At 43.2% G+C, this 27,963-nt stretch overlaps 1 protein-coding gene across 5 annotated transcripts in view; it reads left to right on the top strand.

Moving 5' to 3' along the window:
• Positions 1–27,963, top strand: part of CACNA2D3 (calcium voltage-gated channel auxiliary subunit alpha2delta 3) — a 959,332-nt gene that overhangs the window by 853,307 nt on the left and 78,062 nt on the right. For all 5 annotated transcript variants that reach the window (XR_010122405.1, XR_010122406.1, XM_055273813.2 and 2 more), the window contains 2 exons: positions 15,560–15,622; positions 18,629–18,699. Coding sequence is in view for 3 of the 5 variants with exons in the window: in XM_055273813.2 (XP_055129788.1) it covers positions 15,560–15,622; positions 18,629–18,699 (134 nt within the window). In the remaining 2 variants the exon portion in view is untranslated. The remainder of the gene's footprint in view (positions 1–15,559; positions 15,623–18,628; positions 18,700–27,963) is intronic.

Raw genomic sequence — 27,963 nt, 5'->3', positions numbered from 1 at the left:
GAGAGAAGGTGACAGATGGTGCTTTATGACCGAGGGAATGCCCTTATAAACAAGGCCAGGTTGACGCATTGCACTGGGCCAATCTAAAAAAAAAAATCATTTGCTTTATTTGCTTTGTTTCTTTTTTGTTGTTGTTCCCCACCTCCCATCAGTTTATGACAGCTGGAAATGTGCTTTAAATGTCTAATGGGTGGCACTATTGGAATGTTGACATTTTGTAGGCAATAATACAAACTCCTAACTCCTACTGTTTGCAGCTCACATTACAATTCTCAAACCTTTTTCTACATGCCTTAATCTCTTTCCATCCTTGTAACAACCCGTGAAATAGGTAGGACTTGTTGACCCATCTTGCAGATGAGAAAAACTGAGGATCAGAGAAATTAAGTGACTCAGCTAATTTCATGTAATAAGCAAACAAAAAATCTAGGAGTTAAAAACCTTGAAACTCAGAATTTTTCTTTGTAGCGTACTGCTTCTCTCCTACAAATCTTTTCTCCTTTTTTCTTTTCTTTCTTTCTCTTCTGTCCTCTCTCTCTGTCTCTCTCCTCTCCTCCCCTCCCCTCCCTTCCTCACCCCTTTCCTCCCTTCCCCTCCCCTCCCCTCCTCTCCTCTCCTCCTTTCCCCTCCCCTCCCCTCCTGCCCTCTCCTCCCCTCCCTTCCTCACCCCTCTCCTCCCTTCCCCTCCCCTCCTCTCCTCTCCTCCCTTCCCCTCCCCTCCCCTCCTGCCCTCTCCTCTCCTCTCCTTTCTTCTCCTCTCCTCCCCTCCCTTCCTCACCCCTCTCCTCCCTTCCCCTCCCCTCCTCTCCTCTCCTCCCTTCCCCTCCCCTCCCCTCCTGCCCTCTCCTCTCCTCTCCTTTCTTCTCCTCTCCTCCCCTCCCTTCCTCACCCCTCTCCTCCCTTCCCCTCCCCTCCTCTCCTCTCCTCCCTTCCCCTCCCCTCCCCTCCTCTCCTCTCCTCCTTTCCCCTCCCCTCCCCTCCTGCCCTCTCCTCTCCTCTCCTTTCTTCTCCTCTCCTCCCCTCCCTTCCTCACCCCTCTCCTCCCTTCCCCTCCCCTCCCCTCCCCTCCCCTCCCCTCCTCTCCTCTCCCCTTCCCTCTCCTCTCCTCTCCTCTTTTTCTCTCTGTCTTTTGGGAGGAGGGATTTTAATCCTACACATGCGCAATGGAAGAAGAAACTATGCCACTACCCCGAGTGTTTCCATCCGCCTTATGTTTTTATACCGTGCCATCCAATATCCTCTGCCCCATGTTTTGGAGCAGGCAGAAGCATGGTGGCCTTTTCACTTCTCCTGAGGTAGCCTTTCTCTCTCTGCATCAGCGAAACAGCAGTCAATATGTAAACTAGACCTTATAGTCACATATTTATATTCCTTCTGGTTATCATGAGGACTTAAGAAATCCTAACCAAACAATTTCAACCCGGAAAACATAGATTAGGAAGTAGATTTCAAAAAGGTGGGCAAAGGAAAAACAAGTAAGGAAATGTAAAAGGAAGTCCAGGATGAAGTTAAAACAAAATGCTCGGAAGATCTGGCTGCTGGTTAGAAAATCATAATCATTGTATGAGTCACAGTATCAAAAAAAAAGCCAGTCAGCAAAGTTTTCTCCAGAAGCCCAAGTTTCTGTGATCATCAGATCAAAACTAATTTCCCCTTAGGAAAGAACACCCTGTGAAGTTGTATGGTCCACACCCTTTTCAGCAAGTTCAGGGATAGTGAAGTGGGCCTCAAGCTTCTCCCATGTCTTTGAGACATTTATTGTCTTATTGGAGTGCTCAGCTCAAGAACAACACAACTCAATAGTAATAGCGATTAATCAGCGTCTTGAGGCCCTGTATTAAGCTCTTCACTTGCACAGTGGGTATAATTACGAATCCCAATTTTACAGTAAGAGGAGTGAGGATGGTTAGTTGGTTAGTTGGCTGATTGTACAGATGGTTGGACGGGTGGCTGACAGCTAGGGCAGTAGCTTGGATAGTTGGTTGGCTCATTGGTTGGTTGGTTAGGTAGTTGGTTGATTGACTGGATAGATAGTTGGATAGTTGGTTAAACAATTTTATAACTAAAGCCAGAGACAGTAATCTTCCCAGAACCCACACTGCCTCAGTGCATCCTCATATAAAAACAAGTGGAAATGGATTTCCACTTAGAATTGGAAACATCCAATATATGTTCATTCTTCAATGACTGCTTTCACAGGTGGTCTAACATGGTGGTTAAAGGCAAAACTATTTACACTGACTTGCTTCAAGTTGTGACTCTGACAGTAATAAAATGTGTGACCTTGGGCAAGTTTCCAAATCTTTCCATGCCTCAGTTTTCTCAACTATACAATGGGGATAGAAATATCCACCTCACAGAGTAATGGTGAAGAATGAATAGATAAGATATGAACAATGCATGGTATGGCTCCTGGAAATGATAAGCATTCAATAAATGTTCGTTATAAATTAAAAAAAGAAACTCTGAAGATGTTTTCTTCCATGTTGTGGTTTCAGGTTGCTGGATTTGAAACCTCAGACAGCAATGGTATATACACTTTGGGCAAGTGACAATTTCCCCTGGGCATAGTTAGCACAGGCTATGACCTCTTGCTCCCTACTAACAATATTCTTTTAGCAACCGTTGGGATAAACCCCTATTCAAATGTCATTTAAAGGTCCACATGCTTTGAAAATTAAGCCTCGAAGTTGCCCTGATTTCTGAACTTGATCTGAGGCTCAAATGTCCCAGGTTTGTACTTTGAAGCTGTCATCCATTGTCCTCTTTGACTCTTAAATTTTGGCTCCAGGCAACCAATTGACACTGTTTTAAATAGAAAAGTCAGCCCTGCCTTCTCACCAAGGCCCCCTTCCACTGTTTCAGCAGACTCTTGCCATGTGTCATTCTCTTTTTTGTAACTTTTAATTAGGCATATGAGACCATGTTCCTCCTCTCCCCCAACTGCCCTCGAATGATCAGGTCCCCATTAAAAACAGCTGTGGGGGCTCATTAAGTTCAGTGCTTCTGGCTTCTCCATTGCACTTATGACCTGGCCCAACTCCCTCAGGCTTATCAGACACACAGCCTTAGTTCCACTCCAGCCCCTTTGTCTCCCCCATCAATGCACTCTCTGGGCCTTGGCAGGAGTGCCCTGGCTGGTAGGTGGAGCCAGTGTGCCAGATGCTCTGCCATCTTGTAGAGGTGCATCTTTGGTTGGTCCAGTCAGAACCTGAGCCATGTGACTTGAGGGCCTGGCCGTGGGGCTGACTTTTAAGGAGCTCCATTTCACCCAGGATGAATGTTAACTTCTGAGCCATTGAGGCAACAGTTCACACACTCACTCCTTCCTTCAAGACATCTTTACTGAGCCCTTCTTAGGTACCTGGTGCCTGGCTGAGCACTGGGCAGCCAATGAGAAGCAAAGTCAGAAAAGGCCCTGCTCTCCTGGAGCTTACCGGTTAGCAGGAAAGATAAACTTTCATGATCATCAATTGTGATAAGTCCTGCAGAGTAAACTGACATGCAGTAGTCAGGGAAGGCTTCTCTGGGGGGGTAACATTTAAGTCAACCGAAGAAGGAGATGACATTGAAGACAATTCCTGAAGCCTGAGAAGAGCTTTGCAAGCAGAGAACACCACTGTAGAGGCACCAAAGTGGCAAAGGGTCATTGTGGTCAAGGAAAACACAGCATTCAGAACAGAAGGGAGGAAAGAGGGCCATGTTCACCTCTGATCTCAGTCTGACCTGTAGGTACTAGTGTTTCCTCACTGCGTTCAGTCTCTTCTCCCACTCACCTGTGCAACACGTCTCATCTCCTGATGAGAGTACCAGGAGTTAGCAAACATGGTGGAAGGTGAGAAGGTGTCTCCTACTGAGGCATTGGAAGAGGTGCGAAGGCAGTGAGAGGATTGAAAACTTCATGATCAAAGTCAGCTCTACCCTTTCTTGTTCCAAAGGAATAGAGGCTAATAACCCTTATTAAAAATCTCTAAGACTTTTAAGGCCTTATAGGCATTTCCTCTGGCATCAGAAAGACCTGCTTGAATTATGACAGGGCAACGAGAAGGGCTACCTCCAGGCAGCCAGGTGCCTGCCTGCATGTTGGACCGCCCAGCTCAGCCAGAGGGTGGGTTTGAGGATAATTTGAATAGCGAAAGAGGACAGGGGGGCACAGGTGACCCCTACCAAGCGCATCATTCCTAGGTGACCCCTCTGCAATAAATTTTTTCAAAAGACGGTGTTTTGATAGGATCGTTAGTTAATGAAAAGATAGAGCAAATGATATGAAATAAGTGTCAAGCATATTCCACAGTGGAAATATTAGGGATTGGATGATGAGACCTGGAGAAGAGTAGCAAGGAGTCTTCCTGTGCCTGATGTAGAGAGATTCAGGCCCCACCCTCAGATGCAAGAACCTAGTGCGTGTGTGTGTTTCTCTCTGCCTCTCTCGCCACAAATAAAGACAACAGACAGTACAATACCGGATTTCTAAGTGAATTGTTTCTCCAATCAAAACGAACAAAAGGCATCCTTCCAAACAAAAGGCAAAAAGCAACAAAGCTCAGCCAGTCGGTCAGGACCTCCTGCTATGAACTATGTAACAACTTCCCTTTCTGAAAAACTGTACAATTGTAGCATTAGGATACTTGTAAAAATGACACATCATAGGTGACCAATAAACATTTGCTGAGCAGATGGAAGCCTGTGTTCTTGGAGGACTTACTATGCATTGGGTACTATGCTCAGTACTTTACATGCACCCTCCCATTTAATCTTCTCAGCAACATTATGAAATACTTGGTGCTATCTCCATCTTTCAGATCAGAAAATAGACTCGGAGTGTTAGAAAGACTTTGTTTGAGGTCACACCGATAGCAAATGTCGTAGTCTCTGTTTCTCAAACTGGTGTCTTAGCCTTTGGGCTAGTACCCCTTCCAGTGTACACAAGGTTAGTACTGCCATTTGTCACTCCCAGGCACTGTGCCCTTCCAATCTGTGACTGCCCAATTCCCATGGCCTGGGTTTGGGCTTTAACTTCAGGTATCTACCTGATCCACCTCTGTGACTAAGAATCAGACTTCTCTGAGTAATACGGAGCCATCTGAATAGTCGCAGGAAGATGCCTTTTTTAAAACATCAACTTCGCTCTGTGCTCTCCACCCTGCCCTTTATTGCTGCATTTTTAAAACAACCTCATCCCCAGATGTTTTGCCAAAGGTAGTTATGGAGTAGGTGCTTACAAGTGTCTGTCTGAGCTCCTAATTTCTTCAAGCTCTTCAACTTGTTAGTGTACCCTTGGGGCAGGGTGACAGACATCTTCTAAGATGTTGGGCTTAGTTTGGGAGGAAAGGGTAGCACAATGAGGGAAAGCTGAGAAAATAGTTCCCATTTCCTTTTATTGGACAGGCCATATGGAGAAGGGAATTGAATATTATTTATTGTAAAGTGATATGGGAAAAACTGTTGATCAGACTGGATTCTAGCTAATTCTGTCCTGATTTATCCATAAACCCAGCACTCTGACCCCCTAACTCCAGTGGGCTTACTCCACTGCACTCTACTTCTCAATAATAATTTAATCAAAGTGGTCATTGACAGGGAGGTCTGTTTAGAAAGTCATCTTGTCACTCAATTTGCCTTTTAATGTTTACAGTTAGACAAAGTAGCACCAGTGTCTATAAAGAAAATGTGGCTGGGCACAATGGCTCACAACTGTAATCCCAACACTTTGGGAGGCCAAGGCAGGCAGATCACTTGAGGTCAGGAGTTTGACAGCAGCCTGGCCAACATGGTGAAATCCCATCTTTACTAAAAATTCAAAAATTAGCCGGGCATTGGAGTGTGCACCTGTAGTCTCAGCTACTCAGGAGGCTGAAGCAGGAGAATCACCTGAACCTGGGAGGCAGAGGTTGCAGTGAGCTGACATCACGTGCCACTGCACTCCAGCCTGGGCAACAGAGTGAGACTCCATCTAAAAAAAAAAAAAATGCAGTAGCACCTTTCAGATTCAGTGACCAACGTCTACATCAGTCACACAGCACCCTGCCTTGGACTTGTAATTTTCCTCAGTGATGTGTAAATCCCAATGTTGACAGTACCTGTTTCTTGCTTAATATGGTGCACAAGTCTTTTTATACTCAGTGTGACCTTGAAATTCAAAGTTAGCCATAAACAAGTATGGTAAGGCATCTTCTCTGCTGCCAAATTTCTGTCCTGGAATCTTAATATAAGAGGGAAAAGTTGATTTAAATAGTGTTAAATAGAAGCATGGTATAAGAAATAAATACCAACTGGTACTCAGTATAGAAGAAATAAATGCTGTTCCCCAGCCCATGCACGGGAAACGTGCCTACTTTGCTGGGGAAGATGTGAGGCCTAGGCCAGGCACAGTGGCTCACGCCTGTAATCCTAGCACTTTGGGAGGCCAAGGCAGAAGGATCACTTGAGGCCAGGAGTTCAAAACCAGCCTGGGCAACATCGTGAAACCCTGTCTCTATTTTAAAAATACACAAAAATTAGCTGGGTGTAGTAGCATATGCCTGTGATCCCAGCTACTCAGGAGGCTGAGGCAGGAGAATCACTTGAACCTGGGAGGCAGAGGTTGCAGTGAGCTAAGATCATGCCACTGCACTCCAGCCTGGGCAACAGAGTGAGACTTGGTCTCCAAAAAAAAAAAAAAAAAAAAAAAAAAGTGGCCCCCTTTGGTGGAAATGGAAGCTTAGGCATGTTGTCCTTCAGGAGCCCTGGCCAGTTCTCCGCCATCATTGTTCCTCTTCCCATCATTGTTTACTAGGATGTAGAGCAATCTTACCAAAATGAGTGGTTCATTAAGTGTATTTTTAGACTCTAGCCCATAATGGAATTATTTTTTTCTTCCATAGATTATTCCATAGCAAGTTGCGGAGATGGATAGAAAAATCCCCCTAAACTATGCCTTGGTTCAGATATTAGCTTAAGAATTGCTATGCCCAGGGAGTCTAGGAACCTATAATTGGGGTTGATACCACTTGACCACACTGACCCAGACGTCAGTCACTTTTATTGTTTTTACTTGCTTTCAGCCACAGTAATAACATCCCAGACACTTGGTACATTGATTTTTCTGCCATTTGTTCTGGTTTCCTTTGGTAGCAGGTATCAGACAAGATCTGTCTTAGATATCCATAGAGATTAGATATAAATATAGGTAAAGATATAGATACAGATATAGATACACCACACACACACATACACACACACACACTATATAAAGGGATTGCTTTTTTCAAACAAGGAAAGCCTTCCATGAGCAGTCAAAATCCCTAGACCCTAACTGTGTCCTGCTGTCTTTTAGAAAGTAAGGGTGGGGGTCAGCCAGTAGAAGGAGTGTGGGCTTTGGAGTCCCATAGCAGTGGACTCAAGTTTCACTTGTGTGTGTGTGTGTGTGACCTTGGAGAAGACAACATCTCTGGGGCTCGGTTTTCTCTTCTTTCCAAGAGAAAAATTCCCTGCTTGATGCTGTGAAAAGTGAGGTTTGCATGAGTCGATGTCCTCCTGTAGCCGCCATCCTCCTTATTCTTCTTCTTACATTCTTATTGTTACTATTATTAGTGACAGTCATGTTTTATGAAAAACCTCTTTGTGTGATAGTTTTCATCTGGTATTCTCCCAAGGAGGCCACTCCCCTATTTTTGCAGCTTGGTTTTCCAAGTTCTGAGTTAAAACAGTGTTTGCCCCTGCTCCAGAGCTCTCAGCTCTGTTCCTTCCACACCAGAAGTGGGAGTAGCAGGGAGCAGGGCAGATGCCTGAGAAGTGAGTCTTCTGATCTCCCTTCTACTGGTGCTGGCTGTTATAAGGAGCATTATAAGGAGGGCCTCATTCTAAGAAGAAAGGTCAGAAAAAGAACCAAATGTTTACAGCAAATAATAAAAAGTTATTTTGAATATTTTTCTCTAAATAAAGTGGAAAGTATGAAACTGTTTATTTTTTAAATAAATTTAGGTTATATTTGCAATTGTACTCTAATTTTCCAAAGAAACAAATGGGGTTTAGGGCCAGGAGTTTAGTGTTTCTGATAAGATGATAAAATAGCACAATATGAAATCTTTCACTTTACATTTGATTTTTCTCAGAATGACCACAAAAAGGGTAAAATATAGTAAAGAATTTGATCAGTTTTCCTAGGTACTTTTCTTAGTCCTTTGCTGTTGAAATTATTCTCTTTGGAAGTACGGCTCATGTTTTATTTGTAGCAAGTATTTATTTTTTCATCTTTCTGCCTCTGACAGATTCTAATGTGCCAACGGCTTCCTGTGTGATTGGAGCTGTTTAACATTACTTTCATGGACTTCATGAAATCTTGCCTCTTTGTCAAGATTTTCAACTGATTTTATAATCTATTTGCCTTGCACCTGTATTGCATTGCTCAGTATTTACAGTATTAGGCAAACAGAAAGATATTGACCAAAGATATAGGTCTAATAGCAAGAGTACTAATTAGTTAGAGATGTTGGAATAGGGACTAAGTTTTAATTAGGAGTAGAGGTTATGATGATTTGTGGCATTATATGCAACTGTGGGGATTTGAATATTGACAATATCTGAATATGGAGGCCACTTCTGTACTCAACATGTATTTACTGACTCAACAGAGGTTAGCCTCCCCTTGCTTCAGTGTCTGTATCTGCAGAATGAGCATCATGATGTTACCGGAAAGGGATCCCAATCCAGACCCCAAGAGAAGGTTCTTGGACCTCACACAAGAAAGAATTCAGGGAAAGTCCACAGAGTAAACTGAAAACAAGTTTATTAAGAATGTAAAGGAATAAAAGAATGGCTATTTCATAGGTAGAGCAGCCTCGAGGGCTGCTGGTTGCCCATTTTTATCGTTATTTCTTGATGATATGCTCAACAATGGGTGGATTATTCATGCCTCTCCTTTTTAGACCATATAGGGTATCTTCCTGACATTGCCATGGCATTTGTAAACTGTCATGGCACTGGTTGGAATGTAGCAGTGAGGATGATCAGAGGTTACTCTCATCACCATCTTGGTTTTGGTGGTTTTAGCCAGCTTCTTTACTGCATCCTGTTTATCAGCAAGATCTTTATGACCTGTATCTTGTGCTGACCTCCTAACTCATCCTGTGACACAGAATGCCTTAACCGTCTGGGAATGCAGCCCAATAGGTCTCAGCCTCATTTTACCCAGCCCCTATTCAAGATGCAGTTGCTCTGGTTCAAACACCTCTAACACTTCCGCCCTCCCTTTTATAAGAAAACCCCTAATCCTAAGGGTTGCAGAGGGATAAAGATGCATCTTCTGTAACTTCTTCATGCTGATAGGGGCAATGCCATTCCTGCCTAACTATTGGGTCTCTTGCATTCAGAGTAGAGAGGAGCTCAGTCAGAAAGCATTGGTATGGCAAGGGCCGTTCATAACTCCGAGTTCTGACAAAGGATGATATCTAGAAGATTAAAATCTAGAAGATTAAAAAGTGCTCAGTTTAAGAAAACATTTAGTAAGCTTGTCCAGCCTTTCTACACAAAGAGTACAATAGCAACGTATTCCAAAACAGTAAAACAAAATAAGTAAAATTATCCCAAGTAAACTAAATAAGGCGTTCCATGAACTGGGCAACTGTTGGAACCAAGCTGATACGGGGTTGCTAGCTGATTCCAATATATGCCCAGAATTAGAATATTGATCCAGATTTTTACATTACCCATCCCTCTTGTTTCTTCTGAGCAGCAGTCAAGAGATCACTGGTTGGTTCACAGGAATAAACAGGGTTGGCCTAAATTACAGAAAAAAACTTAAAATCAACTGATGAGACTAGAACTTAATAACAGGTATACCACAGTTCTTGAAACATAATTTTTCTGTCTTTAGTTTCCCATTTTTGCTAGAGACAAATCAGAGTAAGACTAATTTGCTTTATTATACCTGGCCTGATTATTTGTATGCAGTGCAGCAAGAATATTTTTCACATAGGGTTTTAAATTTGTCTTTGATGAAATTTTGTTCCATAGAGGGAATCTCAGATAAGACTTTTTTTTAAAGCCAAGCCTAGCCATGGGTTTGTACCCCAGATATCTATGAGTTGAGTAAATTCTTCTCCTCTTGAGGTCCCAAGATAACTTGGGGCTCCTGGGCCTTTCAGAAGGTGACATTCTTTACTTACCACAGGTCAGGAACCCTGTACAGGGACTGTGTAGACAAGGTATGAGGCTAGTTTTTTTCAAGGGGCTCTTCTTGGCTCTGTAAGTCAAGTTCGATTCCTTAAAGGTAAACACACCATTCCAGTCAAAGCCTTGGTAAAATAACCAGTTTCTCTGATTGTATCCTATTACAAAAGAAAACAGATTCTTACTGCATTTATGCAAATAACTATATTGCCATAAGTTAAGATACTCTCAAATAGTTTCCAAATTCTGGAGGAACCAGGTAGAGAGAAACAAATATTCTCTAAATTTTTTTCACAGAAGTATAGTTTACTCAATTGTTAAAAGCTGTAAATAGCTCAAAAGAAAAGTTTTCTTGGCCCTGGAAAACAAAAAGGATCAGCAATGTTTTAAGCAAAAAAGTAAAAGAAAAAATATTACTTCAGTTTTTTATTAGTTCAGTTCATGCAGTTGACTCCTGTTCTGCTTGAACAGAACTCCTGTTCTGTCATGAACATTTCAGATCTCTAGGAGAGTCCTGAAAGTTCCTTCCTCTATTCTAATGTCACAATCTCCAACGTTATCAGAAACCTGCATTCAATAGCACCTGTCAGAGTTCTATAGTTGATTATAAACCATCTTTTGAAGAAGATTAAAACAAGACAACAATTGTCTGTGGATGATAAAAAGTCTTAGGACAGCCACTATTAAAGCCACAATTGATAAGGAAATTTGGTTACTTTTGTGGCATCCAAATTTTACATAACAATTATAACTATTAATAACATACAGTAAGCCATGTTAGAATTATAGGAGCTTCTTATAATTTTGGAACACATACACATACCAATAACACAACTACACAAATATATCCCAAAGAAAGCCAAACACTATTTCACATTTGATAATGCTTCCTGTTATGATTTTTATACCAAATAAGCCAAGTTTTGCCTTTGCATTAGTATACTATTAATGTTAAATCCAATTCTTAATAAAACCTTATAGACAAATGTATTCAGTCTTAATCAGTTTGATCATAAGGTAAGATTTTCATAAACCTTGTATAACCTTTTACATTTTTTTTCTGAAAGAGCAGATCGGTATTCTAAGAAAAACCTGTTGTGCTTTTATTCCAGTGTTTAATTTACAGAAAAACTGAATACTACCTCTTTAACTTTAGTCAATGTCCACACACAGAATTTCTTTTACAATTAATATTTTACAAACCTTCCACAAGTCATTCAAACTTTTAGCTTTATCCTAACTTAAAACAGTCCTTTAACCCTTTAATCTAGGCAGAAAAAATCCACCTTCCAAAATATATTCTACTTTTCTTACACACCTTGCATGTAGAACTGTTTCCTTGGTAGTCTCAAATACATGTTACAGTGTTAACTCTTAGCAACTTTTACTTTTGGTTAAAACCTTGGTAAGTAAGGGATTTTAATTATGTACTAGGTGCCGAGCCTAGGACACCATAAGGTCTGACTCTTTTCAGCATAACTAGAGGGCATGACTCTCCACATGTCCCCAGGCCTTATCTAGAATCTAATGCTCCAAAATAGGTAAGCTGAACAATTTTCAAAAATCAAAGAAGCAGTTTATGACCTTAAAATATTTAGCAAAGCTAATATCTGACTTGCATAATTTAGACCAAATGTTTACATTTTTGAAGATATTTTTATTTTATCAATAATCTTTAAAACTGTCTTTATTTCCCAAAGATTACTAAAGTCACCTGAACTAAAAGACATTACACTTTTTACTTTTCTGACAATATTTGATTTAAGTGTCTATTATTTTTGAGCCAATGAATCAAAGCTCTTTTATATTACACATACAACATATATAAATACACAGACAGGCAGAAGATAAAGGACTCATTCCCTAAACCAGGAATTGAACCCTGAACCCATGCTGCCATTGTGAAAAGAGAAAGCACAGTCACATGGTTACAAGGTCAAGTTTCCAAGGACATACAAGACAATAGGGAAATGTCATCCAGTTTTGTTTTGTTTTTTTTCTTTTTTCAGGGATGTGCAGCAAAGTTTTTAACTGACCAGTTTACTGCGCCCTCTTGAACAGCGGGCTTATGGGAGTCCTAGGCTCGCACTGTATCCTAGAGTACCCCTCTTTTATGACAGAACAATACAGAAAGACACACACAGCACACCAGATTCCCTACAGTTTAAGACTAGCCTCACAAATCCTTTTTCCCATTTATCAAAACTTTACAGAGGATTTTTACCTAACAGAGGATAAATCCTATACAGAGGATTTTTACCTAAACAGTGATTTTTACCATTCATTCAACCCATTGGGAGCAGGGGGAGAGAGAGAGAGAGAGAGAGAGAGAGAGAGAGAGAGAGAAAGAGGGGGTAGAGAGAGAGAGAAAAAGAGGCTAGAAGTCTGACTGGTAAGAAATTGTTACCCTTTTATTGGCATCCCAGGCTTCTGGGTTCCCTTTCCCTGAGCGGCCGTAGTTACCTGGCTGGCTGGACCACAGCCCTGGGAGCCAAGCCGCAACACAAAGCAAAATGATTTTCCATTCTGGCCAGAGCAAAATACATGTGACAAAACACAGACATTAGCCCCTTTGCTTAGCGCCCAGTATCAAACTGGCAAGGCTCATACTTGCCCCCCATTGGGTCCCATCATTGTTAATCCAACCTCTGACCAGGAGTTTCAACTTGTTGCCTCTGGGCAAGATGGTGGCCCTGGGTAACAGATAAGAAAGGGAAAGGAGAGAGAGCAAAGCATTGCCTGTGGCAGGGTGGGGAAAGTGAAGAGCTCAGGGAAGCCAGAGAAAGACCCGCCTATTACAGCGAAACTGAAAAGTTCAGGTGGCCACTTGTCGGTAGTGAAGGGATCTTTTCTGGCAGTCCCATCAGCTCTCAAGTTTCCCTTTTTCGGGGGAGGAAAAAGCTCCCCATGTCCTGTGGTCCTGTACATGCCTTATCCTGTCACCCATAGCCCTTAGCAACAAGTGCAAGACAGATTAATCCAAAGAGAATAGTAGTTAACATTCCATAGTGCCAAACCCGTTCTTAGCTGAGAGGGACTTTACTGAGAGGAGCCTCTAACCCCCTAAATCCTAGGAATGACTCTAACCTTCCTAAGTTGAGCCTTGAACCCAAGTTTGATCAAGCATCCTTGCCTTTCATTTATAGGAGGCTTTAGCCCACTCTGCCTTAGGAGAGACTCTAACTCCCCTAAGTTGGGCCTCTAACCCAGTCCCATCCTTTACCCAGGTAGATGCACCCCACTTACCCAAAGTCAGTCAACTGGTCCATGCAGATGATTTTCCTTTGGGTCGGGGGTCTCTTTGGTGTCATCCATCCGGGATTCACCAGAAAGATGTTACTGGAAATGGGTCCTGATCCAGACCCCAAGAGAGGGTTCTTGGATCTCATGTAAGAAAGAATTCAGGGCAAGTTTATAAAGTGAAAACAAATTTATTAGGAAAGTAAAGGGATCAAGAATGGCTACACTGTAGGCAGAGCATCCTTGAGGGCTGCTGGTTGCCCATTTTTATGGTTTTTTTTAAATTATAGGCTAAACGGGGTGGATTATTCATGCCTCCCCTTTTTAGACCAATAGAGTAACTTCTTGACATTGCCATGACATTTGTTTACTGTCATGGCACTGGTGGGACTATAGCAGTGAAGATGACCAGAGGTCACACTCTTCGCCACTTTGGTTTTGGTGGGTTTTAGCCGGCTTCTTTATTGCAACCTGTTGTATCAGCAAGGTCTTTATGACTTGTATCTTATGCCGACCTCCTATCTCATTCTGTGACTTAGAATGCCTTAACTTCCTGGGAATGCAGCCCAACAGGTCTTAGCCTCATTTTCTCCAGCCTCTAAAGATGGAATTCCTCTGGTTCAAATGCTTCTGACAATGACATTCAGATTAGCAAGGAGACAGAGTTGTCTGTTATGGCCCAATGTACACTAGGTTAAAGCTCATTGTAGTACTAGTATAATCTAAGGCATTGCTGTCCAAAATAACTTTCCACAATGATAGAAATGTCCAAAAGTGTAGTCACTAACCAGAGGTAGCTGTGGAACCCTTGAAATGTGACTTGTGCAACTAAGGAACTGAATTTTTAGTTGCATTAATTTTAATTAAGTTGAAATTAAATTTAAATTTACATAAGACTGCTGGCTACCATATTAGAAACACAGTTCTATGAGATTGCTTCCATAATGCTATCTCCTGACAATGGAGAAAGCTTATCAAGACTCCCTCCAGGACCAAGGTAGTGTCCCTGAGGCCAAGAGCTTCTTCAAATAGCAAAGCTGTGAACAGGTTACTCAAGTAATTCATCTGATCCCTTTGTATAACCAGGAGAAGCTCTGCTGTTCACCAGAGCAGCCAACTCTTTTATAAGAGGTGCTAGCAGGGCTTTTAATTTTCTGTTGATTCTGCACAGTCGCTGTCTAGTAATAAAGGACGGACCATTCTGACCAACTCACTGCTGCCCTTTTGTGCCTAACCAAAACCACCCCTGTGGATAGGCAAATGTCCCAGAAAACATCAGCCCCGTGGTGGCCTGGAGCTAGGCGGAATTTAGCTCAGAGTAAAGATATGTTACAAATTAAATGTTGCAGTTGGTATGTAAAGCTGCAATAAATAGAAACTGAGTTACATCAAGGACGGAATTAAACCTTAAGTTTAAACTCCACAGCACTGTAATTAAAACTTAGCCTGTAGCAAATCATTCACTTGAGATTAAAGTAGTGTGGGGGAAGCAGAGGTTTGGGCTTACCTTGCTTTCTACAATTTATAAGTCTGAGCTACCAAAAGCTAACAGCCCTGCCCCCAAATCCAGCTCCCAATTAAAAACACAGTTTGAAAACCTTTAGGAGGCCTGAGGGGCCCCTTTAACAGAAGTCTGCCCCTTCCCCGCTGCCTCAGTCTATGAACAAATTAAAAAATATTACCCGGTCCCCTGATGGTCCTCTGAGCTGACACGGTGTTTTCATTAATACATCATTAGAGTAATGACATTGTGCTGGCGTTTTGCTTTCAAAACAGCCTGCACTTCAACCACCAATACAGGCTCAGGGGCTTCTGAGCACTTTGTTCCTGGGAAATATTATTCAGGTCATATAAAGAAAAAAAAAAAGGAAGACAAACTGTAATTCATCATTTTTTAATGCATATGCTTTTTATCCCAATCTAGATCATTCAAGACTTGTTCAGTGTTTTATTTTTGTTTGTTAGTTTTGCAGAGTAAACACCGGGGTTATCTTAACCATGGCCTTACAGCCTAGAACCAGCAGGCTTTTGCAATCGCCAGAAAACAATTGCCTTCCCAAAAAATAAGTTTATCTCAGGTTGGAAGTGTGTCATTCTGTTTAAAAGCAGTGTGATGGCCTGAAGTTGAAGCTGTTTTTTTGTTGTTTGTTTTTTGTTTTTAATTTTCTAGACTGTGAACTGTTACCTCATAGACAATAATGGATTTATTTTGGTGTCTGAAGACTACACACAGGTGAGTGAAAATTTTCTACCAACTCAAAGTAAGGAGCTCAGAATGTGCTTGGGTCAGGGGGAACAAATTATGGTGTTAAAACTTTGAGACAATGATCTTTATTTAGGAGGTAATAGCAGGAGATTATAAAACCTTATTTCCATCCCTCTAAGAATGCCACAGTCTGCTTCTTAGCAGGCCCCAAAGAGTTTTTACCTCCCAGTGGGGGGTGCAGGGGGGTGACAGTGCCCAGGGTCTGTTCTCTCACTCATAAAATGTTCAATTTATAGAACTCTTAGCCAAAGAGTTGTCTGTGCCACATAAAGAACTTTTGCCTCGAGGGTGGGGTGCCTTACATAGTTTGGGCAACTTTAAGGTTTTTTTCCTTCCGATATTTCATCTTCATATGTGTGCACACACATACACGTATGTTTCTACATAATTATTGTTTATGGCTTTCGTTCTGGTTTTTGCTTTTTAAAAATCAGTTATCTGAGTTCAAGGATTAACAACTTGAGCTCTCAACACCAAGGGACAAGGGTCCAGAGATAGAAGAGGAATATTCTTCATTTGACTGCACCGTGTGCAGTGTAGGGGTGGGAGGGAGAGAGATGAAAAGAAACCAAGCTGTGGGCTTGAGCACAGAAATCTCCACTCTGCCTGGAAATCAAAATAAGAGTGAAAGTCAATGGTACTTTAATAGAAAAACAGGTTTTTCCACTCAAATTTTCTGCATTAAAACTTTTCCTGCAATTAGAAATTACATTAACGTATAAAAAAAGGTAAAATACAAACAAGTTCAACAGTGCACATAATAAAGTAACACCGTCAGAGGAGGAAGGTGGCTTCTGATGTTAGCTCTCTTCCTTAACTAGTTCTGGGATCATCAGCAAGTTCTTTAACTTGTCTAGACCTCTAGATAGGCTCTGTGCAATGAGGATGGTTGACTATATCAGGTTTTTTCTAATTCAAATATTTGAGTATACTAATACATTATAATGAAGTCTCTTTTAAGTCATTTAAAATTCTTCAGTAGTCAGCAGTATGACAGGTTCACTGCTTAATCAGTTAGTTAATTGTCCTTAAGTGTGGCTTCTTAGGGTCTGAAATGAATGGTTTGGTGATTTATAAACAGGGGCTCCAGGAAACTTGAGGAATTGTGCTTTCATTTCCTGTCTTATTTTATGAGAATGTTGTGGGATTTTCAGTGCACCTTGGTTGCACTATTGAGACTCAAAATGCCCATTCCCAGTCTCCTCTGATGCTGAACATCACTAGACATGGGACAGTCGATGGACATTAGATAGGATGAATGGGCCCATGAAACAAGGCCAGTCCCTGAGACAGCAGGAAAGTCCTTTGGCCTATAGTTATGTGCCCTGTTGGCTGTGAGGAGGAACATAGGCATTCAAGAATCTACGGAGCAAGAATACAAATTAGTTCCCTGGAGGGAGGAGCTCTAGTCTTCTGGTCTACTCATATAGGGCTGAGATAGGAATGATCCTGGGGCTCAGGAAGGATGCAGTGGATGTCTTCCAGGGGTGAGTCCTGGACCAGCCAACGAATGATGGAAACAGTGACTCTATTTTAGCCATGAGCAGCCATGGCCACTACAGATTCTCTGCTCTATGTCTCCATGGAATAAGCCTGCAGTAGACCCAGTGAGCCTGCCAGCCTGCTCAGCCTGGGCTTGTTTGATGTTGTCTGACTTCCTGTGCCCCAATTAGGATAATTCTTCATCTAACAACCAGTTTCATTGAAACTGGCATATTACACACACAAAATACAAATGTCCTTCTTGCTCCTAGCAGTAGTACACGCCCACAGAGTTTGCAAAAGTTTCCAAGTTTCCCTGTAGTGAAAAAGGAAGTGCTCAATATTCAGTCAGAGAAATGTTGTTTCCTTCTTCCTCCTTTTCTCCCCCTTTACATTTTGCCAAAGTTTATATGTATGTGTTGCTGCCTGAAAACTCCCAGGAGTGTGGTTGAGGTCATTCAGTTAGCTGCAATGGAATTGGGGTTTAGTTAATACAAAGCCTAAGGAATATACATAGTTTGGATTCTTATTGCAGTGCCCTCCACCCACCCACCCACTCACAAGCTACAAATCTTCAGAGCACCCAGAGTAGAGATGGGGCTTCTCTGCTGGTCAACACTGGCTCATTTCAGCATGTTGTCAGAAGGCCGTTGCTGCAGGCTCTGTTCCATGCACTGCATACGCCCTCCCCCATGGGACACCTTGCATGATAGTGGCTCCAGAAGTTCAGAGGGCATGCATGAGGATGTTAATTCTTCATTCCACCAAAGTTTGCAAATCTTGGCCAGCACCAAGAAGTAGACTTACAAAAACATCAGCCTGGTGGTGGGGAATGACTGCAAAGCTTCGAATAACCTTAAGACGGCCTCAGGTGTGGGGTAGGCCATTAGAAGTCTGATTGGCCATGCTGTCTCCTCAAGGGGCTGGATAGTCTTACTCTTGGTCAACAAGTCAACTGCCTATGACAAAATGAAAGTGATCCTCAGAAAGTGATTCTGAGAAAGGATGGATTCTCAACTGCAGGAACTTTATAGGGCTGATGAAGTGGACTGCTGTATTTCCCTAAACAGGTCATCTAGGAATTATAAACAATTCTTTTTATTAGTGCTCAGGAAGCCCTCTCATAGCCTGTTTCTGCCTATATGAAGTAGTGTTTTAATCACAAGGGATTATGTGCACATTACTACCTACTCCATCCAAGGGTGGGGGTATATGTGTGTGCACATGTGTGTGCATGCATGTTTTAATTTCAGCATTCAGCATGGGTTACGCGGCCCCCTCCCATGTACTGTGGAAGCATTCACATCTGCTCACTAGTTTGCTGTGTAATCCCATAACTTCTCATGACTGTTAAAACCTTTTCCACTTTCCTGAAAACCTGCCTTTTGCTCCTGTCAGTTCCAGGACACAGACTGTGTCCCTTTTCATTTCTTCTCTCCTGTTTGGGCACATTATTTATCTACACCTCCTCATATGTCTTCTTCCCCATAGACTGGAGACTTTTTTGGTGAGATCGAGGGAGCTGTGATGAACAAATTGCTAACAATGGGCTCCTTTAAAAGGTAAGGGTTTTATGGTCCATTGCATTCCCCCCAAAAGTTTTCCTAAATAAAATAAAACAAGCCAAGGTCAAATAAAGCAAGCCCAGACTTGACCCCGTAGCTGGTTTTTACTTGTGTTCATGCTCCAAAAGATCTCTCTGAAATTCGATGCCTCTTGCACGAGTGTTAGAGTCTTAGAAACTCAGCTCACAATGAGTTTCCTGTTCACCCAGCAGAGTGTTTATTGGAGGCCAATATTGAGTAGGAGGCTACACTGTGATGTGATTGTGTCAGTCTGAAGCAAGTCACTGGGAAGAAGTAGGAAAGGTTTTCACCTGGCCAGAAGGGTGGAGTGTATTTTTTCTCCCATTGATTAGCCTGGGAAGCTTCCTAGAAATCTGGAACTTGGGGATGAAAGGTGGTATTTAGAGACTTCTTGATGTTGTTTTAGAAAATCAAGTGAAAATTCTCAAAATCCGCTCTTGATGGAGGTAAGTTTAAGTCTGCTTCTGGAAGAAAACCTAGATGATGCCAAATTCCACAGGTGGCAGATACTGACTACTCATCCAGGTGTAAGAACCCTCGCTGATCCTGAATAAAGCTTGCGTAGAGCAGCTTCCTTATGGCCCTATGTCCCTCATGGGCAGGCCAGCCATGCTCTTGGGAATACCTAAACTTCTGGGAAAAGCCATCATCCCATGAGATCAGGTGTTAGAATGCCTCCCTGGGCGTCGGTGCTGTCTCCCTTCCCTTGGCCTCCCAGGAAGAATGTTAGCCTTTGAAGTGGTGCTTTAATGGGCATATTTGATACTGTTAAATATATAATGGCAGGAAATCCAAGGATGGCCCTCCAGCTTCCCTGAGAGATCCATTGCACATCGGTGGCCAGTGGGTAGGCAGGCCCCTGGTTTATTACTCCCCTGCAGCTGAATGGCTAGGAAGTGTTAGCTCAGGAAATCAGACTTTTAAGCTAGTCAACAAGACCAACTGAGCACTTTGCTGAAAGCAGGGAATTCAAAAACGATGACCCAGTGTTTGAAATTCCATAGTTTGTTTCTGCCAGAAGGGAGGGAAAAAAAAGAAATGATATAAAAACCTGGCCTAGCGCCAGCACTTCTGCAATCTCTGACACACTTGCTTGCTCTCAGGCCTGCCTGTAGCAGATCGTCCCCTCCTGCTCCCTTCCCTTCTAAAAAAAATTCAAGTACAGTTTTCTTCTTTGCCAAGAGTCATTGTACACATGCTTGAAAACTCTGCTTGGATCTGGGCTGGAGTGGCTATGGAGTTTTCCACCACTTCTTCAAGCTTCCTGCAGCAGCTCCTGGCCTGCCATCCATGGCACCACTGACTTTTCCTATCTTTATGTGGATGTGTGCATTTGTATGATGTTAACTTCTTTCCAACTTGGTGGGGGGAGGAGACAAAAGATGAGGACTAATCGCACACATGTTTCTCATTTGAAAGCACATTTTTCAACTTCTTTAACAAACCTATTTTTTCCTCTCCCTCTTGAATATTCCTTTCAAACTGTTTGGTGGGAGAAAGAGAAAGGCTGTAATGGAATTTCGAACCTCTAGTCTTCTCCTTCATATGGGTGAAGTACAGTTGGCATGAATCTAGAACTTTCTTTTACTACAAGAGTAGCCAACATATTTGAGAAAAAGGAAGGTCTGGGAACTCAGTTATTACAGCAACTGCTGTCATCCAGGAGCGAGTTGACAAACCTCCTGGGCTTCTTTGACGGGCCTCCTCACTGGGGCCAGTAGAGCATTGAGAGTTTGATTTTTGGAGTCAGACAGACTGGGGTCAAATCTAGGCTCTGACATTACCAGCTGCTTGATTTAGTCAGATTACCTCTCCAAACACTGGTTTCTCTACATGGAAGATGAAGATGACAATAATTACCTCCAAGGGTTGCTGTCAGAGCCAGTGAGATCATAATAAGCATAAAGTTCTTAGCACAGAACTTGGCACGTATGAAGAGCTCAATTAGTTGTGAGCTGCAGCCATGATTTTTGTTGTAGATCTTTGCTCTGTCTTGAATTTGCTTTCCACTTGGCACCAGGTATTGCTTTATCTACATTTACACCTCTCCCTACAGGCTTCCTATGACACCATATGATGGGTTTCTGGTGTTGGAGGACCATAGTCCTTGCAATCACACATTCGTGCCCTTGCCTTTCCCAGCATGCAGTGCTTGCTCACAGCATAAGGTTGACAGTCCTGTCATTCAGAGAAGATCTGTATTTCAGAAGCAGTGAAAGGATATAGTTGGCTGTAACTGACAGCACTCTGGGTCAGAAGTCATGCACCATATTGAATTGAGCCCACCCCCAAACATGGGTTACATGAGGCTGCGTTGCTCTGGTACTGTGGTTAGCCCAGGTGAAACTCGAGATCAGTTTACTGTGCTGATCCCTCATCTCAGCATCTTGGACAGTACCGGGCTGGCCCTCAGTTTCTTTATCTGATAGTCTTATACCCAGTCCTAAAGAAACAAATTTCAGGCCGGGTGCAGTGGCTTATGCCTGTAATCCCAGCACTTTGGGAGGCAGAGATGGGTGGATCACTTGAGGTCGGGAGTTCAAGACCAGCCTGGCCAACAAGGCAAAATGCTGTCTCTACTAAAAATACAAAAATTAGCTGGGCATGGTGGTGCGTGCCCATAATCCTAGCTAATTGGGAGGCTGAGGCAGGAGAATTGCTTGAACCTGGAAGGCAGAGATTGCAATAAGCCGAGGTCATGCTACTGCACTTCAGCCTGGGTGACAGAGCGAGACTCCATCTCAAACAAAAAAAAAAAAAAAAGAAAGAAACAAGTTTCATGAACAAGAACTCCACAAACCGTCTTCTCCAGAAAGAGCTCCAAGAGGAGAGCACTACCTCCCTTCATAGCCTCCCCTTTGTGTCTCTCTCTCGGTCACTTTGCTGCTTCTCTCCAAGGAAGCAAGGCAATGCTTGTCTGGGTGACAGCAGACCTCTCCCCTGACCACTCACCTCGTGACCCATTGGCTGTTCTACCTGACAGTGCCATCAGAGGGAAAGAACATCCACTTCTGGGTCTGTAGTGCAGGCAGAAGGAAAACCACTGATTTATGTGAACAAATTAACAACTTGAAAGAATTTTGAGAAAGTCTCACAGCAGCGTGTGAAACAATCTAAGAGGCAAAATTGGCCACTCTTGGGCACTTTAGTTGACTCTTTTTTTTTTTTTTTTTTTTTTGAGACAGAGTCTCGCTCTGTCACCCAGGCTGGAGTGCAGTGGCGCGATCTAGTTGACTCTTTGACCTGACTCTAGCCAGCTTACATATGACCTAGTATTCAGGATCCAACTCACAGACCAACAGGTTCATCAGCATGACACCCACCAGACTCCAGGCTTGGCTTGTCTTTGACAGATCTTACCTCTTTGCAGACTTTCCAATAACTCTGAGACAGGCATAAATAGGACCAGTTGCACAATTTGCAGGGCCCAGTGCAAAATAAAAATGTGGGGCCCCATGTTCAAAAAGCGTCGAGTATTTTTTTTTTTTTTTTTTTTTTTTGAGACAGAGTCTCGCTCTGTTGCCCAGGCTGGAGTGCAGTGGTGCAATCTCGGCTTACTGCAACCACCGCCTTCTGGGTTCAAGCGATTCTTCTGCCTCAGCCTCCTGAGTAGCTGGGGCTACAGGTGCACACCACCATGCCCAGCTAATTTTTGTATTTTTAGTAGAGACGGGGTTTCACCATGTTGGCTAGGCTGGTCTTGGACTCCTGACCTCAGGTGATCCCCCCAACTTGGCCTCCCAAAGTGCTAGGATTACAGGTGTGAGTCACCATGCCCGGCCTCTTGCAACTATTGAGAGAAAATCTAGTCTCAAAGTCCTTTCATTAGAATTTGTTTACCCCTGGTAATGGAAATTCAGTGTTGTCATGTATCTAGGGAAAGGGGGGGAAATACAGCCTGTCATAGGAGTCTTCTTCTTTCAAGGTTCCTGACGGGGCCTTTCTGATGCTCTGGACTTGAAATAAGAAGACTTCAGGTTGAGCACAAGATTCTCCACTGTGTGGCCACGGATGGTGTCTTCAGCCTTTCTGAGCCTGTTTCTTCATTACCAAGATAGGGACCTCAATGGATTTTCTGAGAATTAACTAAAATACAATATGTTAAAATGCTTTTCAAATTGCAAAGCCATTGCAAACAGGAGATAAGAATACCTTTTGAGTAGACTTCCATATGTCTGAGTTGTTCTTATTTTCCAATTTCCTCCTGTTTTGTTTTGTTCGTTTGTCTTATTTTATCACTAATAACCCCCAAAGGATAGTTACTACATAGCAGTTACCTTTACAGCACAGTGTTGGGGTGATTCATGGACCTGAACTCTCTTGTGTGTTAGCATCCCTGGGGACCTTTAAAAACACTCCGAAGTTCAAGCTGCAGCCCAAGAAATTGTATATTAAGTTGATTTGCAGATGGTGCCCAGGCACTTGTGCTCTTTAAAAGTTTCTCTGTGATTCTCATGTGCAGCCAGCATCAAGACACGAGGTTAAAAGCATGGTAGCAGTCTAGCTACTACGCTCTTAGGAGTCACCTGATCTCTGCAACAAAATAGGATGAAAATAATTATTCATATACCTACAAGTGAGGGATATATGGAATGATATGTGAGTAACTGAGGTGTCCCCAGCTTGAAGGTACATACATGCCTACAGCCCACCCTCCTGAGCGTGGGCACTCAGCCTCCTTCCTGGATGTCTCCCATTGTGACCACAGGGGAGATCCCTGCAGGGCACAGTCAGCTGGCACAAATGAATCATATCACAAAGTGAGAGCTCCTGGGGGTCCTCTCTGATCCACGACTTCTACCTTTCTCTGTTTCCTCTGTTCTTTCTCCTCTTTTTAGACTTCTAAGCAATGTCTGAATCCATCTCTTCCTAGAGGGAAGAGCCCCCAGCCCATCTTTTTGAGGTCAGCTTCTTGGATTATCTTCTTGTTCCTGCATCCTCCCCTTAGGGTATGATGGGAGGGGCCCCCACCTTCAGTGTCTTGATGGTGCTTGTTAGTCTGTTCTCACACTGCTGTAAAGAAATACCTGAACAACAAGAAAAAAAAAGAAAAAAGAAAAAAGCAATACCTGAGACTGGGTAATTTACAAAGAAAAGAGGTTTAATTGACTCACAGTTCCACAGGCTGTACGGGAAGCATGGCTGGGGAGGCCTCAGGAAACTTACAACCATCACGGATGCTGAAGGAGAAGCAAGCATGTCTTCACATGGCTGAAGCAGGAGGAAGAGGGAGGAGGGGATGTGCTAAACACTTTGAAACAACGAGATCTCGTGAGCACTCACTCACTATCACAAGAGCAGTACCAAGGGGGGAAATCTGCCCCCATGACGCAGTCACTTCCAATCTGCCCCCATGATCCAATCTCGGCCCCCCCTCCAGCATTGGGGATTATAGTTCAACATGAGATTTGGTTGAGGACACAGATCCAAACCATATTAGCACTTTACTCTCCTAGAGGCCCCTGGGGGGCACTGGAACTACTGATGCTAGGGCAAAACACTAAGCATATAGACAGCAAGGATAACACTCTGGGTTAATCTCAGTTAGGGCACCTTGCTCCAGCAAAATATCTAGTAGATTGCTAGTAAGACACGAAAAAACAAAGGCTCTTCCACCCTTTTCCAATTCCTCTCCTCCCTTCCTCCTGTAAGTAATGTAATACATCTTGCCTGAGTTCTGCGGAGCTGGGCACCAACCTGGACATGAAGTGCCATTTGTTACATAAGAGGCAGGCCGGGCGCGGTGGCTCACGCTTGTAATCCCAGCACTTTGGGAGGCCGAGGCTGGCGGATCACGAGGTCAGGAGATCGAGACCACAGTGAAACCCCGTCTCCACTAAAAAAAATACAAAAAATTAGCCGGGCGTGGTGGCGGGCGCCTGTAGTCCCAGCTACTCGGAGAGGCTGAGGCCGGAGAATGGCGTGAACCCGGGAGGCGGAGCTTGCAGTGAGCCGAGATTGTGCCACTGCACTCCAGCCTGGGCGACAGAGCAAGACTCCGTCTCAAAAAAAAAAAAAAAAAAGAGGCAGAAATACGACTTTTAGGACATTTGAGCCAGGGAGACCGAAGGGAAAGTTGAAATGAGTTCAATATGGAGCCTAAGGAAGGAGCAAGGGCCTTCAAAAAACAGGTAAAGAAAGAAATCTTTACTGAAGGATGAAAATGTGGCTGTTATCAAATATCCAGAACTTGAGGGTTTACCCTGGGTTTTTTGCTTTTACCAACATCCTTGTGATTTCTGGAAAGACCAAAGGCTCTTCCCTTGTTGTTTGTCTATCTGATTATGCTCGAGGCCAGAAAGACCAATGGAGCACACCTGGCCCTTGGCTTGCCGGGAAATGGACTGCTCTCGAATAACTTTGTTTTTGCTGTCGAGCCACCAATAGTACCTATCTTTCATGGCCATTGTCTTATCTGTCTCTCTCTGTCTCTCTCTCTCTCTCTCTTTCTCTCTCTTTTTTTTTTTTTTTTTTGGTTGCAACTACTAGTGTGTGTGTGTTTTGTGTGTGTGTGTGTGTGGTTTTGCGTAGTTTTTCTTGTTTGTATTTCTGCTGTGCTTGGTGCAACACACTTGAGCTTTTACCCGTCCAAGGCCATTCATATTTTCCCTATGGGATCTGGCAAATGTCCTTGTCGCTACACCCCACAAATGTTCGTTAACATGGCTGGCTTGTGTGGAATTCCCTGTGGCAGCTTCTTCTGCTATTTAAATCACCTTTCTAAAAGGTGACACATCCAGGTAGAATCCAAGATCTATATCATTTCTACTCCTGTCTCTGTGTGGTGGGACTTGGGAGCTTTCCCTGTCTTTGGTAATCACATTACACTTCAGCGAGTGCCCTGGCCTTGGAGTGTAGAGAGTGTTAAAGGAGAATTCTGTTATGTTTGGATGGCTGCTCGCCTTTAATGCTGACTGCCCCGCTGATGTCTAATACTCAACAACTCATGTAATGAGTGTAATGGCTTCGTGGCTTCCTGCTGACCTGACCATGTCCTCAGAATTATGCTTTGTCAGAGGTGGCATTGAAGGGAACAAGGAGACAGATTGGCTTGGACAAGTATATTTCTGGGCCAAACTTTCTGGAATGCAGAGACATGGAGCTTCCAATGAACCACTCTTTAAAATCCAAAAGCTGCTGCTTGAGCATCCCCAGTTACAGCAATAACAGTAACTGCCCTCATCTTCATCATCAAGCAGTCTGTCTCACTTACTGAATGCTAACTATAGGCAAGGCATTATTCCAAGCAGTTAACATGCATTACCTTAATTAATTCCCATCACAATTCCATGAAGTAACTACTATTATTATTTCCATTCGACAAACAAGGGACTAGAAGTGGAGGCTCCCAGCAGCTTGTCAAGCTGTCTCACAGGCATGAGTGAGAAGATAGAATTTGAACTCGTGTCTCTCAGATTCCAGAGCATGTTCTTCTGATAACCATTCACGTCTTCTCCATAGTTGGAGCAGACTAGCATATCTTCTGCGGAGATTTTTCTTTTTACATTCATATTTGCTCTGCCTTAAGAGATAGTGAAAGAAAGTCTTTCTTATTTTTTTTCTTTTTCTTGAGATGGAGTTTCGCTCTTGTCACCCAGGCTGGAGTCCAATGGTGCAATCTTGGCTTACTGCAACCTCCGCCTCCCGGGTTCAAGCGATTTTCCTGCCTCCACCTCACGAGTAGCTGGGATTACAGGCGTCCGCCACCGTGCCCAGTTAATTTCTGTATTTTTAGTAGAGACAGGGTTTCGCCGTGTTGGTCAGGCTGGTCTTGAACTCCTGATCTCAGGTGATGCAACTGCCTCAGCTTCCCAAAGTGCTGGTATTACAGGTGTGAGCCACTGCACCTGGCCAAAGAGAGTCTTTTAATCAAACTCAGAGTCCAATATATTAGTTAGAATTGGTCCAGCCACAAATAACAGGAAAATCCAAATTAACAGGGACTTAAAGAACATAGGAGGTTTTTTTTTTCATCTCTTATGGTAAGGAAGTCTAAAAATACTAATTTGGGACCCTCACATTACAGACCTAGGACCGTAACTTTTTCTTCTACCTTTCTCCAAGATGGCTTTTAAGTTCAAGGTTACCTCATGGTTCAGTGTAGCTGCTGAGCCCCAGCCATCACATCTGCAATTCAGGCTTGCAAAAGAAGAGTTCAGGGAGTTCCAAAAGCTCCAAAAGGCCAAGTTTCAAATTACTTTTTAATAAATGCTTTAAATAAGATTTTTAATGTATTAAGCAGCCTACCATACAATACTTGTGCTTAATCACTTGTCCTCACATCACTACAAAGGAACCTGGGAAATGTGCATATTGAAAAGTCAGAGTTCTGCTCACCAGAAGAGGAGAGTAGTTATTGTGAAACTACTGATAGTCTCTACCACATCCAGCATGCCCCAGTTTGCTTCAAACTATACGAGTCCTCTGGCTTCCTCTGATAACCCCTTCGGAAATCCTTGAGAGATGGGGCTGTATTCATAACTCTTCTCTTAGTCTCCCCTCCCCACAACATGCCCAATGCGGTCCTGAACACAAACTGTCATAGCCACCCTCTAACCACCTGTCCATGTGCCTGCCTGACCCCAGCCAATGGAAGTAGGAACACTCAATAACACCTGTTGGGTTTTATGAATAATAATCATAACAGCAGCAATACCAACACTCAGAGGTACTAACATTTATTAAGCCTCAGTGACATGCCCCACACTGCCAAGTGCAGTACAGGCATCATTGTGGTGCAGTTGCTGTGAAACGTAGACCTGGCTTCACGAATGTGGCAGAGCCCAAGGACAGTCCCCCAGAATCAGCTCTCCTGCTTCAAATGGGTTTTGCATTAACTCATTCCCAAAGCAGAATTCAGCTTTTTCCTTCTAAGAAGGCAAAAGAAATTTAATATTTTCTATATTGAATTGCGATTCCATTTTCCCCTTCAGTTTAATAAGTGAAGCTAATTTCCATGGGAGGGGCTGCGTGAATGGGCAAAGCAGCTGGCAGCTAGGTGCATTTACTGGGCAGCCGTGAATTTGATCACTTGCCCCAGGAGCAAAGCAAATGCGGTTGGTAGAGCAGCATCCGCTCTGAGTGGGGACAGGGACTGTCTTGATGCTGGAAGGTTGTTGGTCTCCCCAGGGCCACCGTCTTTCAGAGGAGCCTCTCTTCTTGGCTCTGGGGCACTCACACTTGTTTATCAAATCAGTGCTGCTCTCCAGGACAATGGGAAACTCTGTTTATCCTTGAAGT

The sequence above is a fragment of the Symphalangus syndactylus genome, chromosome 1, assembly GCF_028878055.3.
Source record: "Symphalangus syndactylus isolate Jambi chromosome 1, NHGRI_mSymSyn1-v2.1_pri, whole genome shotgun sequence".
In the NCBI taxonomy this organism is placed as follows: Eukaryota; Metazoa; Chordata; class Mammalia; order Primates; family Hylobatidae; genus Symphalangus; species Symphalangus syndactylus.
The sequence above is the reverse complement of the archived record's forward strand: the minus strand, read 5'-3'. Positions and strand labels throughout refer to the sequence as shown.